Source organism: Rhinatrema bivittatum, chromosome 10 (genome assembly GCF_901001135.1).
Source record: "Rhinatrema bivittatum chromosome 10, aRhiBiv1.1, whole genome shotgun sequence".
NCBI classification, from domain to species: domain Eukaryota; kingdom Metazoa; phylum Chordata; class Amphibia; order Gymnophiona; family Rhinatrematidae; genus Rhinatrema; species Rhinatrema bivittatum.
Genome location: NC_042624.1, coordinates 99,492,434 through 99,504,960, shown reverse-complemented (window position 1 = coordinate 99,504,960; position 12,527 = coordinate 99,492,434). Strand labels below are relative to the sequence as shown.

The following is a 12,527-nucleotide window of genomic DNA, read 5'->3' as shown; positions in this document are numbered from 1 at the left end:
AAACAGAGCCAGAGTCTCTCGGAAGAGGACGATGAGGAAAGAAAGCAAGTAGGCCAGCGACTGGGCTGAAATGAAGGAGGAGGGCAACAAATGGAGAGGATAATGAGGAGAGCAGGGGCTGGGGTAAGAAGAAGAAATAAGAGCAGAAGGACAGCATCTGGGGTGGGGGGGAATAGAGAATAAAGTTAGTAATTGGAGCAGCAGCAGTGGTGACTGAGTGGAACACAGGGAGAGATAGTTTGGAAGGAAAGCAACAGTGGCTTGTGAGAGGTCAGTAGAAGAATTGGGTAGAAAGGAGGGATGACAGGAGAGAAGATAGAGGAGGCGAGAGTGAGGGAAAAGAAGGAGAGAAGGAATGTTAAAACTGGAGGGGAGGGAGAAAAGAATAGAGTGGGGAAGTGGTGCTAGAAAGAACTTAATGTAGAACCTTTAGAAAAGGATAGGCAGGGTGTCGAAAGAAAGCGAAGGAAGGAAGTAGGAGAAAAAAATGAAAGAGAGCTGAAAGAAAGTAAAACAAGAATGACCAATAAACCTGGGAGTTTACTAAGGCACACTTTACTGCCGCGTAGTAACATAGCCTGGATATCTCTTGTGACAGAAAGACAGATGGCCACCTCAAATTCAAAACTGACAGCACTATTCAAATGTTTTAAATGAGCCAAAAGAAGCGAAAAATAATATTCATGTATATATCTAAGATTAGGAAATTAATTTATTTTATGGAAGGATGTATTTAAAATTAAGATTTTCAATAAAATGGGCTTTTGGCCATAATAAGAAATGGACACCCATAGGCCAATATACCACAGAATTTCAAAAATTGTACCGCAGAATTTTCTAACCCTTGAGGCAGGATCTACCCTGAGCTGCCACAGGAAATCCAAGGGCCTTGATCTTCATCAACACTTTGCCCCAAACTCTGCCCCACCTGTTCCTAGAGGCTCCGCCCAGTCTTGGCTGCTGAGGGGCCCCTGCAAAAGCATCTGCCAGAGACAGGAATGGAGATATTAATTTAAAAAAAGAAAAAAAGCTTCAGAACACGCCCAGAGTTATGGTTGACTTAGTACCACTGTTAGGTAAGAAAGCAAAACTTCACCCAAAGGTTATTTTATTAGGGTTGCCAACTGAGAAAATGTTTTTTTTTCCCCTGAAGGATCAATTGATAACACATCTGCTCTTTAGCTGCTGATAGGAATAAAAAATGATATGCTGTAGGGAATGATATAAATTTGATGTCAGAATGTGTTAAAGAAGATATTGCAGGTATTTTTGTTTGCGAGCACTGTATAATAAGTTCATTGTATATGGAATGTTTGGTAAATCTTGACTGAAAACAAAAACAAAGAATACATTTAAGAAGAAAATAGAAGCAAAATATCATAAAGTCCTTTTCTTTTTTTGGTTTTTTTAAGCTTTTTTTTTATGCCATTGTTTTCTTAGTATATTCACAATTTTCTGTTTGGCCGAGATCAGTAGAAAACACCTCTCTTGCTAAGAAACGTTCCTCCCTAGGATCCTGAAACATAGAAGACCTCGTTTTTCTCTCTGCTGTCCCTGGCATTCACACTTCTTCATGAAAAGCCAGTCAGACGAGAAGGGCCATGCCTTCCACTGACCATGTAAACAGAGAGGAAAGAAACGTCAGCTAATAACGGAGAACTCTAGCCTCTGCCCTTGTTTAATAAGAAAAAAAAATATATGCAAAGGAGGTTCTTATGATTCTTCTCATTACCATTTTCTGTTAAATGTCATTATTTGTTGCACTTCCTGCCCTGGCTGTGATCCGCTTTGAACTGCCCCCGTGTCAGAAAAATGGAATAAAAATTCCAAATGAAATTAAATTCATTGTTGACACTCGGTGTCCGGTAGGGAATGGCCAAAGCTCACAGCAACAAGTAAGCTGCACGTGGCATTTTGCTGGCTCTGGAGTTTTGGAAGTACCACAGGTGCCCTTTGATTCCCGGCCTAGATCCTTGCTTCCTTTTTGGCTTGAGGCTAAGAGTGGTTCTAAAGCACTTGGGATCCGTGTAGAGCCACTTACTAACCCCTATTGAAATGTTTGCTGCAAGGCCAGTGTGATGGGTTTTGCCTCGCCGTGCAAAGCCTCAGCAAACTACCCAATGTTGCTTTCTCTCTTGTACCTTCACACTCCGTCCTGGGTGACTGCCTCACCAACACTCACACAAGTTCCTGCTCTTCCACTGCCCAGCCTCCACCCTTTCAATGCCTGGTGCCAGAGTTAAGGAGACTGTTGGCCACGTAAGCACAGCAGTGATAAATGCCTGGTCCTGCACACCCAAGATGAGAAAAGCAAATGTGCCTGATCACAGCCTGGCACCAATTTTGGGAAGCACTAAAGAGGAAGAATGGTCTGAACCACCTGCCAGCAGGCACTGCTCTGGTCCCCCTAGACAGGGACGGATAGCCATAGGGGTGATGGAGGTCCTGCCTGCAAACATGTGCATCCTTGTGGCGGTTCACCAGAGATCAAAATGTCGCTCTTCAGACGTTTTTGTGGTGTGCAGCTATAAGTCTTCCTCCTCTGCTGTTAGGACCCTTGGCAGGGGTGAATCTAGGTGATCGTCGGCCTTCTATGAAAATAAGATAAACCATTTATTTTCCTAAAGGATTGTGGTAAAGCCTGAGAGAATTCTGTTTCCAGACTGTGTTTTGATATATTTAGGTGCACTTTTGATAATGTTGCCTTATTAGAGACAATCACGTTATGTGCAGGTTGTGGAGGTTTTGGGGCACACTTTGGAAGGCAGGATCTAGCGCTGGAGGGAGTAAAGTACCAGCTTTAGTAGTTGCTTCACTAAGCAGAGCACCGAGATGGGGTAATGTGGGAGAACCAAAAGCATTGGTAAGGCAGCTGGCACCTGTCATGCCTCCTCTCATCCCCACAATGAATGCCTCCTCTCCTGAAGCACATACTCACTACCAAGATTTGCCTTTTTTTTTTCTTGTAGTCTTCCTCTGGTATATTTGGGCAAGTAAAACAAAATATCACAGTCAGAGAAATATACATGGACAATGTTTATTCAATTTTAGCCTTAAAATTTGTAGATAGAGCAAAGTAAAATTTTCTTTTTTTCAGAAAGTTTTAAATTTTATGTTTAGTAAATATGTTTAAATAGTATTTTGCAAAGAGTGTAGTTATCACATAATGGCATTTCATGGCTAGCGTGCACATTTATTTATATATATTTTTTTTTTGGGTTATCAAGTGACATTAATATAATAAACTCAGAATTTAAAATGTTACATCACATTTAGAATTACAAAACATTTCAGTTTGACATGATGAGTAGGTTAAAATGATATTTTTCTAGCATAACGAACTCAGTTCTGCGTCACTACAGCCCATAACGCAGCAGGCGGTGGAAAGGGGCAGATCACGCCGCTCACGCCCTCTATTCCAGAATCCTGCCGCCGGCTGAGTTCTTTTGTTCTGGATGACTTCAGTTTGGGATTCCATTTTCTGCAAGCCATAGTCCAAGATTTCTGCTGATTCACCGTTTCTGTGAAAGGAATTAGAAGGATTCCCTCCATCTATAGGGAAAAAAAACAGAAATATAAAGTTTCATATAGAGATGTGTTTCCCCAGATCTGAGCAGGAAGGAGGAGGGGGGGGGGGAACAAAAACATCGCACAAAAAGGCCGAGACGTGTAGCATTTCTTCCACATGATTGTTGAACAATAAATGGTCATCCCAAATATTCTTGTATATGGACGTTTATGCGTACCTCCAAGTGCTGCAGAACCAAGCTTTTAATGAATACAAGCTTCCTAGCAGAGCTCATATTAAAGGCTGATTCTTGTTGGTTCTGTATTCCTTATAAATGGTTATATTAGTACTAATTATTGGGCTGCAGTGCATTTCAGTGTAGCACTCAACAATATCCACAGAATATGTAGAGGTTTCTGAATTATTTTGTTAACATTTTCTTAGGCTATCTGGTTGATTAATTTCTGAATTCAATTTTTCAAATTACATTAAGGAATGTTTCAGTAGAATGAACCCAAGGCCTAAAGAGGTTGAACTGCTTCTGCAAATACATTGTCTATAGGCACACATGCAGATTCATATAGATAAACTACAGTGGAGTATTGTATGTCAGACCCTGTTTTCCTTTCTCAAATTAATTTCATTTTAGTCAGTACTTTAATGAATGGGTTTATACTCATTTACTTTAAAAGAAATTATATCAAATTCATTTCTAATTAGCATTTGATGCTGTTAGTATTAGGGGGAAAAAATGATAGTTTGCACATCTGTAGGGGGAGAACACAGGCAATCACTCAAATGTTCACAAACAAAAGCAAAACGTGGCCCATACATTTCCAGATAAACTGACGACCAGGAGCCAAGTTAAAAATTCAGACCTTTATGGAGACATGCAGTGAGATGCAAAAAAGCCAAGTCTTCCTACTTATGTGTCCCCACTGCTTGGTAACAGAAGGCATCAATACAAGCAGGAACTGTCACCTCTACGCCATGCTTTTGGCTCAGCTGGAAGAGTGCAGCATAGGTTTTGCTTTTTTGGTTTAATAAGCATTGTTGTATTTTCTTTGAGGCTGAATCGTACTATTTGTGCAACTACATGCTGGCTGCTGATTGCTGCGATATGTGCCAGAAATATCCAAAATAGCCAACTTGATTGACTGACAAACATTTCTCATAGATATTACTGAGGTGCGCACCTGGCGTGTGGCCATGCAAATAGTACGGAATCAGCCCCCTCATCTTTGTGCTGTTTGGTATCTATGTGTTCAACCATGCATGTGCCTTTGTTACCCGCCAAGATCGGCAAGCAATAAATTGGTATAAATAATTCAATATCTAAGTATATGGATTTGAAACCAATGTCGTTTTATTGCTTTTAGAAAAAATCCTGGCCCAGTTCCAAGAACCAGGAACTAAGCTCCCTTTTCTTCCTTTCATAACCTCAAAATCAAGTGTAATAACTAAAGAAATGCTTAATAGGGGAGCTTTTTCCTTTTAGTTTTAGCATGCTGCAAGGATGGTTCAGAAAGCACTCCCCTTGTCAGCATGGTCCTATCCTAAAAAGAGTGGTGTATTCAGGATCTCGTATTGAAGTGGAATCACCCGTAGCTCAATATGCGGTGCCACTCTGATGATGAAACGTTCTAAGACGGTAACTTTCAAGCCGGTGCACGGGAACACCCATGTCGGCTCGCGCCCAGGGATGCAGCCATTTTATAACATACGCACGCATATGATTGCATGTTGTAAAATAGCCCAGCTGCATGCAAACCTGCACCAAATTTTAAGTGGGCGTGCGCATGTGAGTGCAAACACTGCTTCTACCACGTAAATCAGATTTTAAAAGGGGCGCGCCTGACACCATTCCCAGCTTTACCAGTTTGTCCCCAGGTCGCCCTCCATGGTTTAATAGCCTTCACTCCCCCCAGTTAACCCTGACCCTTAAAATCCCACAGACCTACCCATTTTTCTTTATTTTTTAACTTACACATTATCCGTAGCAGAAGTAAAGGTACGCAGCAGAGGGCCTCAGTGCGCGCCAGATCGCTTAAGTATTTATGTGCACATCTCGGGTTCCCACCTCAAAATGTCCGTGCCCAGACCAAGCCCCGCCCTGCCCCTTTTGAAAACTTTCAAGATGTGTGAGCTGCAGGAGATATGCGCGTTATCTCAGTGGCTTTTAAAATCCGCTCAGTGTGCATGAGCCCGATATATTTATGCATCCCCTAATTAATGCGCGTGTTGGGCTTTTAAAATTCATCTTTAAGTGATTAACGGGACTTGTGTACTAAGCATTATTCCCATAGACACACAAGTATAAAAGCTATTATCCCATTAAGGAGGTAATTTTAAAAGGGGTTACACATGTAAATGTAATAGACTATTGTAGCAATTTTAAAAAGCCATTTATGTGCATAAAGTGCACTTATATGTGAATATCCTATGGACAGTTCAATGGTATATATTGAGCAATTTGCAAAAGCCCACTTACACAGGTAAAGTGCATTTACCTAATTTTAAGTGTGGAAACACTTTTTAAAATCAGGACCTTGGAGTACACAGGTGTAGGAATGGTGTTCGTGTAGAGAGTGACTGGCAGTGTCTGCTCGACCAGTGTGAAACTCAACTGGGACAACTACCATACCACACTCTCAAATCACACCCAACCACAACATCTTCCTTCCCATCATTCCCTGTGATACGAAGTCACAGGCAGACAGATGGACAAACATAATCTACCCATAAGACATTCTCGTGCTATCCTTTGTACAAGAATGCCTAAAAATTGATGAAATCCTTTAATGCACTGGGTCCTAAAAAAAATTTGCCTGAAAAGGAAATGGGACAAGATTTCTTTTTACATGCTTTCCTTTCTCAGAACAGGTTGATAATGGCTCCAGGCTAAGTCTGCCAGTGCCATTTAGAATTGTAACTTTGGCAGGGCAAGAGCGACCAGGGTATCTCTCCTGTCCTGTGAAGAAAGAAGACCAGGTGAGAAGATCTGGGGAGAGCAGGGGAAGACCCAGGAGGAGTTTATGGTTTCTTTTTCTTAACAGCAGGGTGCCCTGTTTTGTTTTTATTTTTAATGAAATGAATGAAAACAGGAAAAGTCAGCACGCCTGTTTCATCAAAACGTTAGGGAAGAATGCTCACATTTTATGTCAAGTCAAGTTTTCATATTCCATTTGGATTTGAAGAGAATAATAAAATTGCATCTCCAAATCCTTGTTCCCTGAAAAAAGGGATGAAACTGAGGTCCAGCTTGTTTATTTGAAGGTAAGAAAGGAATAGACGTGCAGCTACCGTATGTACCAGGCTCTCATTACAGCAGCCCAACACCTTGGCTTTCAGGTCGTAGCTTAGCAACCTGTGTTTGTTTCATTGAGAAAAAATGAATACCAATACACGATTAGAATTAATCTCATTACATAAAAGGGGTTGAATTAGCACAGGTATGAAACTTGTCACCAGTAGTGCCAGTTGTCAAGGCTTCAACTTCTGTTAATTCAATCCCTTTTTGTGTCTTTTGCCTTGTGTCCAATATATCTGCACATGCTTTCCTCACTGCACAGTGATACTAGAAAAGACATAACAGCTCCTCGTGCTTAAATCAAACTATCACCAAATACGGAAACCATTTTCCTTGCTTATTCGACAATAAGCAACCTATCCCACTTTTTGCAGCCTTTGTATCACGCTGGACATTACAAATGTGCTGTATGAGTACACAAATAATATGCATTACCATAGTTCAAATGACAGCCTGGATGAAATAAAGGGGGGGTTTTTTTTCTCCATTTCGGGGCCAGGTGCACTAAGCATGGGAAAACCCCTTTGGTAGATCAGGCTGTGTCTGTGGGAAAAATTAATAACAAAACTGGCCTAAAGTTAGGAGCTACATTTTTAAACGAAAGGTAAGAAGTAAATACATGAGATCGCAAGATGCTTTACCTGGTAAATCTGTTTCCTCCTCAGCTGGAAGCCGTCTCCATCTGGACCCACCACATGTGTAGATCACAGCTCTGATGAATTCTCTCCCACAGATCTTCTTAAACCGCCCATCAGCTTTTGCTCTGGAGACTATGGCCAGGAGAGAGAGCAAACAGAAACAGAGAATGAAAGCTCTCATTTTGCTTACAGAGCTTGAATCTAAATGAATCAGCTTGAAAATTGGGTAACTAGCAAAAGATCTACGAAATCTAACAAACCTGACTATTTATACTCACTGTCCTGTCATGTTATTGGCTAACAGCTGCCATCCATTGTTTGCCTGGACATGGGTTAGTTATTGCCACTTGCTAGTAATGTATTACGTGACGTTCCACATTTTAGGATCTGCAGCATGATTCTGGTCAAATACTCATTAGACTCTTCTTGTGATTATACTGTTGCCTAAGATGTTAACATGACATTATGAGCAAATATTTAAAAGTAGACATTTATTTATCATTGACTGCACATTTTCCACATTTGGTGGGAAATATCCTCTGGGTTTTGTGCATTAGTCCTTGTAAGTGGAAATGTTCACCATTGTGCAACTGTTTGTTGTCCTGGTAGAGTATGGCCTGACCACTTTACTTCAGATTTACACAAATTCTTGTTATAAATTGAAGACCACGTCTTTCTTTCCCTTCAGATAAGTATTCACACATTCTTTCATTTTTAGTTTGTTCCCACCATGACGTGGATAAAGACATGGGTGGCATGCGCGCGCGCACCCTAGGAGGCCCTTAGGACAAACATGGTGTGAGGCTTTGCCATAGCCGTTCCGGGGATGCTGGAGAGAGTGGCATGCAGACGCGGCAGTAGCCATCTTCCCAAGGCTAGCGGGGAGAGCAGAGAGAAAGGTGAGGCACAAAGGTCGAAGCCATCTGAGACCGACGGACACAACAGCACCCCCCTTCAAAGGGCCCCCTCCAGACCTCCTACCTGGTCTTGGTTTCTGAGGATGCATTCTGTGGTATTGCTGAAGCATCTCCTTATCCATGATATTAGCCAAAGGTTCCCAAGAGTTTTCTTCAGGTCTGTAACCCTCCCATGACAGAGGTATTCCCATATTCTACCTCTCTTTCTCACATCAAGGATGGCATCAACCTTCTGCATCTATAGGTGTAGGTTCAGGTGTCTTGGTGGAAAACTCGCTAAGGACTAGTGGTTTCAGTAGCGAGACAGGAACTAGAAGGTCTGATCACATTACCCCAATATTAAAGGACCTTCACTGGCTCCCTGTTAAATACAGAGCTCAGCATAAAATCCTATCCCTAATTCATAAAACACTCTACAATGAAAAGATAGAATGGTTAACTTCATCATTACATTTCCATATCCCTTCAAGAATTACTAGATCAACAGGTACAGGGATCTTACCAATTCCTTCCCCTAAGATTGCTCATCTAAATAATGTGAGAGAAAGGGCTATTTCCATTGCTGGGCCCCAACTTTGGAACTCTATACCACAAGAATTATGGATGGAAGCAGACATTAAAATATTCAAAAAGGGCATTAAAACATGGCTATTCAAACAAGCCTTCCAAGAGTTTTTAACCTAATGATTTTAACCTACTGATTAGATACCACTGTAAAAAATATAGTTGATTGTATTATCTCTGCTCTTTCTATATTGCTTCTGTCTAAATTTTGATTATTTAGTTTACTAATTTTATTTATATTATGAAACTATGTATTACTTCCTTTTCTTTTTGGAAACGCAAATATTTTTAAATGAATATTTGTTAGCAAATGTAAACCGATTTGATATGTTCTCATGAATCATCGGTATATAAAAATTATAAATAAATAAAATATGTAAAAGACAATTCTCAAAGTCTCATATGTGGTTAAACAGAGATTTGCCTGTCTACATTGGCTGTCTGAAAATTGTCAATAGCACATGTGGAAGTGTGCATGCTATTCCACCACACCGGTGCTTTTTAGAGGAGGTGTGCTTGGGGCATCCTTAGGTTGGGAAAGACAAAAAAAAAACGTACACAGCCAAAAAAAGAATCCTACCCATCGCACATGTTGAAGTGAAAGTTAAACAGACCATAAAAACATAAGAATATAAGATATGCCATACTGGGTTAGACCAAGGGACCATCAAGCCCAGTATCCTATCTCCACAGAGGCCAAGCCAAGTCACAAGTACCTGGCAAATATCCAAACATTAATAAATCAAAAGCTACTACTGCTGGCAACAAGCAGTGCTATTCCCAATTGATTAATAGCCATTAATGGACTTCTCCTCCAGGATCTTAGCCAAACCTTTTTTAAACCCAACTACACTAGCTGCCTTAACCACATCCTCTGGCAAAGAATTCCAGAGCTTGATTGTGTGTTGAGTGAAAAAGAAGTTTCTCTAATTTGTTTTAAATGTGCTACTTGCTAATTCATGGAGTGCCCCCTAGTCCTTGTATTATCAAAATGCATAAATAACTGTTTCACATTTACCTGTTCAAGTCCTTTCATGATTTTGTAGACCTCTAGCATATCCTCCCGCAGCTGTCTCTTCTCCAAGCTGAACAGCCCTATCTTCTTTAGCCTTTCCTCATAGGGGAACTATTCCATGCTCTTTATCATTTTGGTCGCCCTTCTCTGTACTTTCTCCTGTGCAATTATATCTTTTTTGAGATGCGGCGATCAGAATTACATAATATTCAAGGTGTGGTCTAACCATTGATCAATACAAAGGCATTATGACATCCTCCATTTTATTAACCATTCCCTTCCTAATAATTCCTAACATTCTGTTTGCTTTTTGACTGCCATAGCACACTGAGCTGACGATTTTAATGTAATATTAAGTATGATGCTCAGATCTTTTTCCTGGGTGATAACTCCTAAAATGGAACCTAACATCGTGTAGCTACAGCATGGGTTATTTTTTCCCTATACGCATCACTTTGCACTTGTCCCCATTACATTTCATCTGCCATTTAGATGCCCAATCTTCCAGTCTTGGAAGGTCCTCCTGCAATTTATCACAATCCGCTTGTGATTTAACTACTCTGAATAATTTTGTCATCTGCAAATTTGATAACCTCACTCCTTGTATTCCTTTCCAGATTATTTATAAATATATTAAAAAGCACCTGTCCAAGTACAAATCCCTGAAGCACTCCTGTGAAAACTGACCATTTAATCCTACTCTCTGTTTCCTATCTTTTAACCAGTTTGTAATCCACAAAAGGACATCACCTCCTATCCCATAACTCTTCAAAACTTGATGCAAAGCCATGGGTATAAAGTAGTCCCAGCGCCCACAGTTTGAAAATTGCTCCCCCAGAGGATGATGTAGGAGAAGAGCAATGCTGGCCAGTTGCACTTTTTTTTTTTTTTGTTTAATCTTTTATCACATGGCCAGTGCAAGTGTTCAAACCTGATTTAGGAGGAGAGCAGAGAGAACCAGGAAATAATGAGGGGGGTTCACATTTTTCCACTCTTTGCCAAGCCTTGCGATCATCCTCTGGGCGTCTCATCATGAAGAGATGCTTTCTGCTTCTAGAACTTAGGTTTCCATGGGAGAGAATCAAACCCCAATAGTCTCGGTGTTCTAAATCCTCACTGTGCTCTTCCTTCTGCTCGTTCAATGTTTAATAAAATAAGCAGGTATCAAGTAGAACTATTCCAAAATGAAACCTATGTCAGATACAGAGACACTGAAGGCATAACACACAAATGGGCCGATACAGTACAGTGCGCTCCGACGGAGCGCACTGTTAACCCGCCATTGGACGCGTGTTTTCGATGCGCTAGCGTTATCCCTTATTCAGTAAGGGGCTGAAAACACGTGTCCAATCCCCCGAACCTAATAGCGCCCGCAACATGCAAATGCATGTTGCGGGCGCTATTAGGTATTCCCACGCGATTCAGAAAACAAAATGTGCAGCCAAGCCGCACATTTTGCTTTCAGAAATTAGCGTCTACCCAAAGGTAGGCGCTAATTTCTTCGGGCACCGGGAAAGTGCACAGAAAAACAGTAAAAACTGCTTTTCTGTGCACCCTCCGACTTAACATCATGGCGATATTAAGTCGGAGGACCCAAAGGGTAAAAAAAGTGAAAAAAAAAAGAAAAAAATGTTGAAGTGGGCCCGCGGCTGATGGGTCGAAAACCAAACGCTCAATTTTGCCGGCGTCCGGTTTCCGAGCCCATGGCTGTCAGCGGGCTCGAGAACCGACACCGGCAAAATTGAGCATCGGCTGTCAAACCCGCTGACAGCCGCCGCTCCGGTCCAAAAGGAGGCGGCGCTAGGGACGCGCTAGTGTCCCTAGCGTCTCCTTTTGCCTGTTTTTACTGCGGGGCCTCATTTAAATACAGGATCGCGCGCACAGGAGAGTGGCCTGTGCGCGCGCCGGGAGAGCGGACATTCACCCGCTCTCCCGTGTTTTTACTGTATCGGCTCAAAAGAAAGTTGGAAGAAAGCCGTAAATCCCGGTTCCCACCCTTTAATCTGCAGTTCTAACTCATTTTTTTTTTTTATTTATTTAATGGCTTTTATATACCGACGAACGTTGGGAACATCTCATCGGTTTACAGAGAACACAAAATTTAGCAACAGGCTTTACAATTAACGCATGATTATATGAAGAACAGTTAAACCAATAGTGATTACATATAATAGCTTCGTTTTTACAAGTAATATATGGGTAAGGAGGTTAGGTAAGGAAGGTTAGCTAACTTGGAGGAGCAGAAAAATCTGAATATAGGGGGGATATCTACATTTATAGGGTAAATATACATGAGTATGAGATTATATCGTCCTTTGTAATCTCCTTATTTACACTTAATGGAAAGAATGAGGGAAAGGGGGAAGATGTACAGAGGAAAGGAGGTGGAAAGGCAAAGGGGAGGAAGGGGGGTGGGGAAGGGGAGGAAGAGTCAATGGAAAGGAAAGGAAATGAAAATGAAAATGAAAATGAGGAAGAGTCAATGGAAACTCATGAAAATGAAGCACAGGTAACAGCTGCTTCAATGTTCTATAATTTCAGAAATGTTTGAACCCAGTGGACATTTTCCTGTTAC

At 41.2% G+C, this 12,527-nt stretch overlaps 1 protein-coding gene across 1 annotated transcript; it reads right to left on the bottom strand.

Moving 5' to 3' along the window:
* Positions 1-3,040: 3,040 nt before the first annotated feature.
* Positions 3,041-7,637, bottom strand: INSL5 (insulin like 5). The gene is made up of 2 exons (XM_029618674.1): positions 7,460-7,637; positions 3,041-3,552 (listed from the first exon to the last, which is right to left on the bottom strand). The coding sequence occupies exons 1-2, from the start codon at positions 7,635-7,637 to the stop codon at positions 3,329-3,331; spliced, it is 402 nt and encodes a 133-aa protein (XP_029474534.1). The 3' UTR covers positions 3,041-3,328.
* Between the last annotated feature and the right edge of the window lie 4,890 nt (positions 7,638-12,527).

Coding starts and splice junctions, on each gene's coding strand:
- INSL5 (XM_029618674.1), bottom strand. CDS start 7,637: ATGAGAGCTTTCATTCTCTGTTTCTGTTTGCTCTCTCTCCTGGCCATA. Junction 3,553..7,459: donor GGAGGAAACAGATTTACCAG/GTAAAGCATCTT, acceptor TTTTCCCTATAG/ATGGAGGGAATCCTTCTAAT.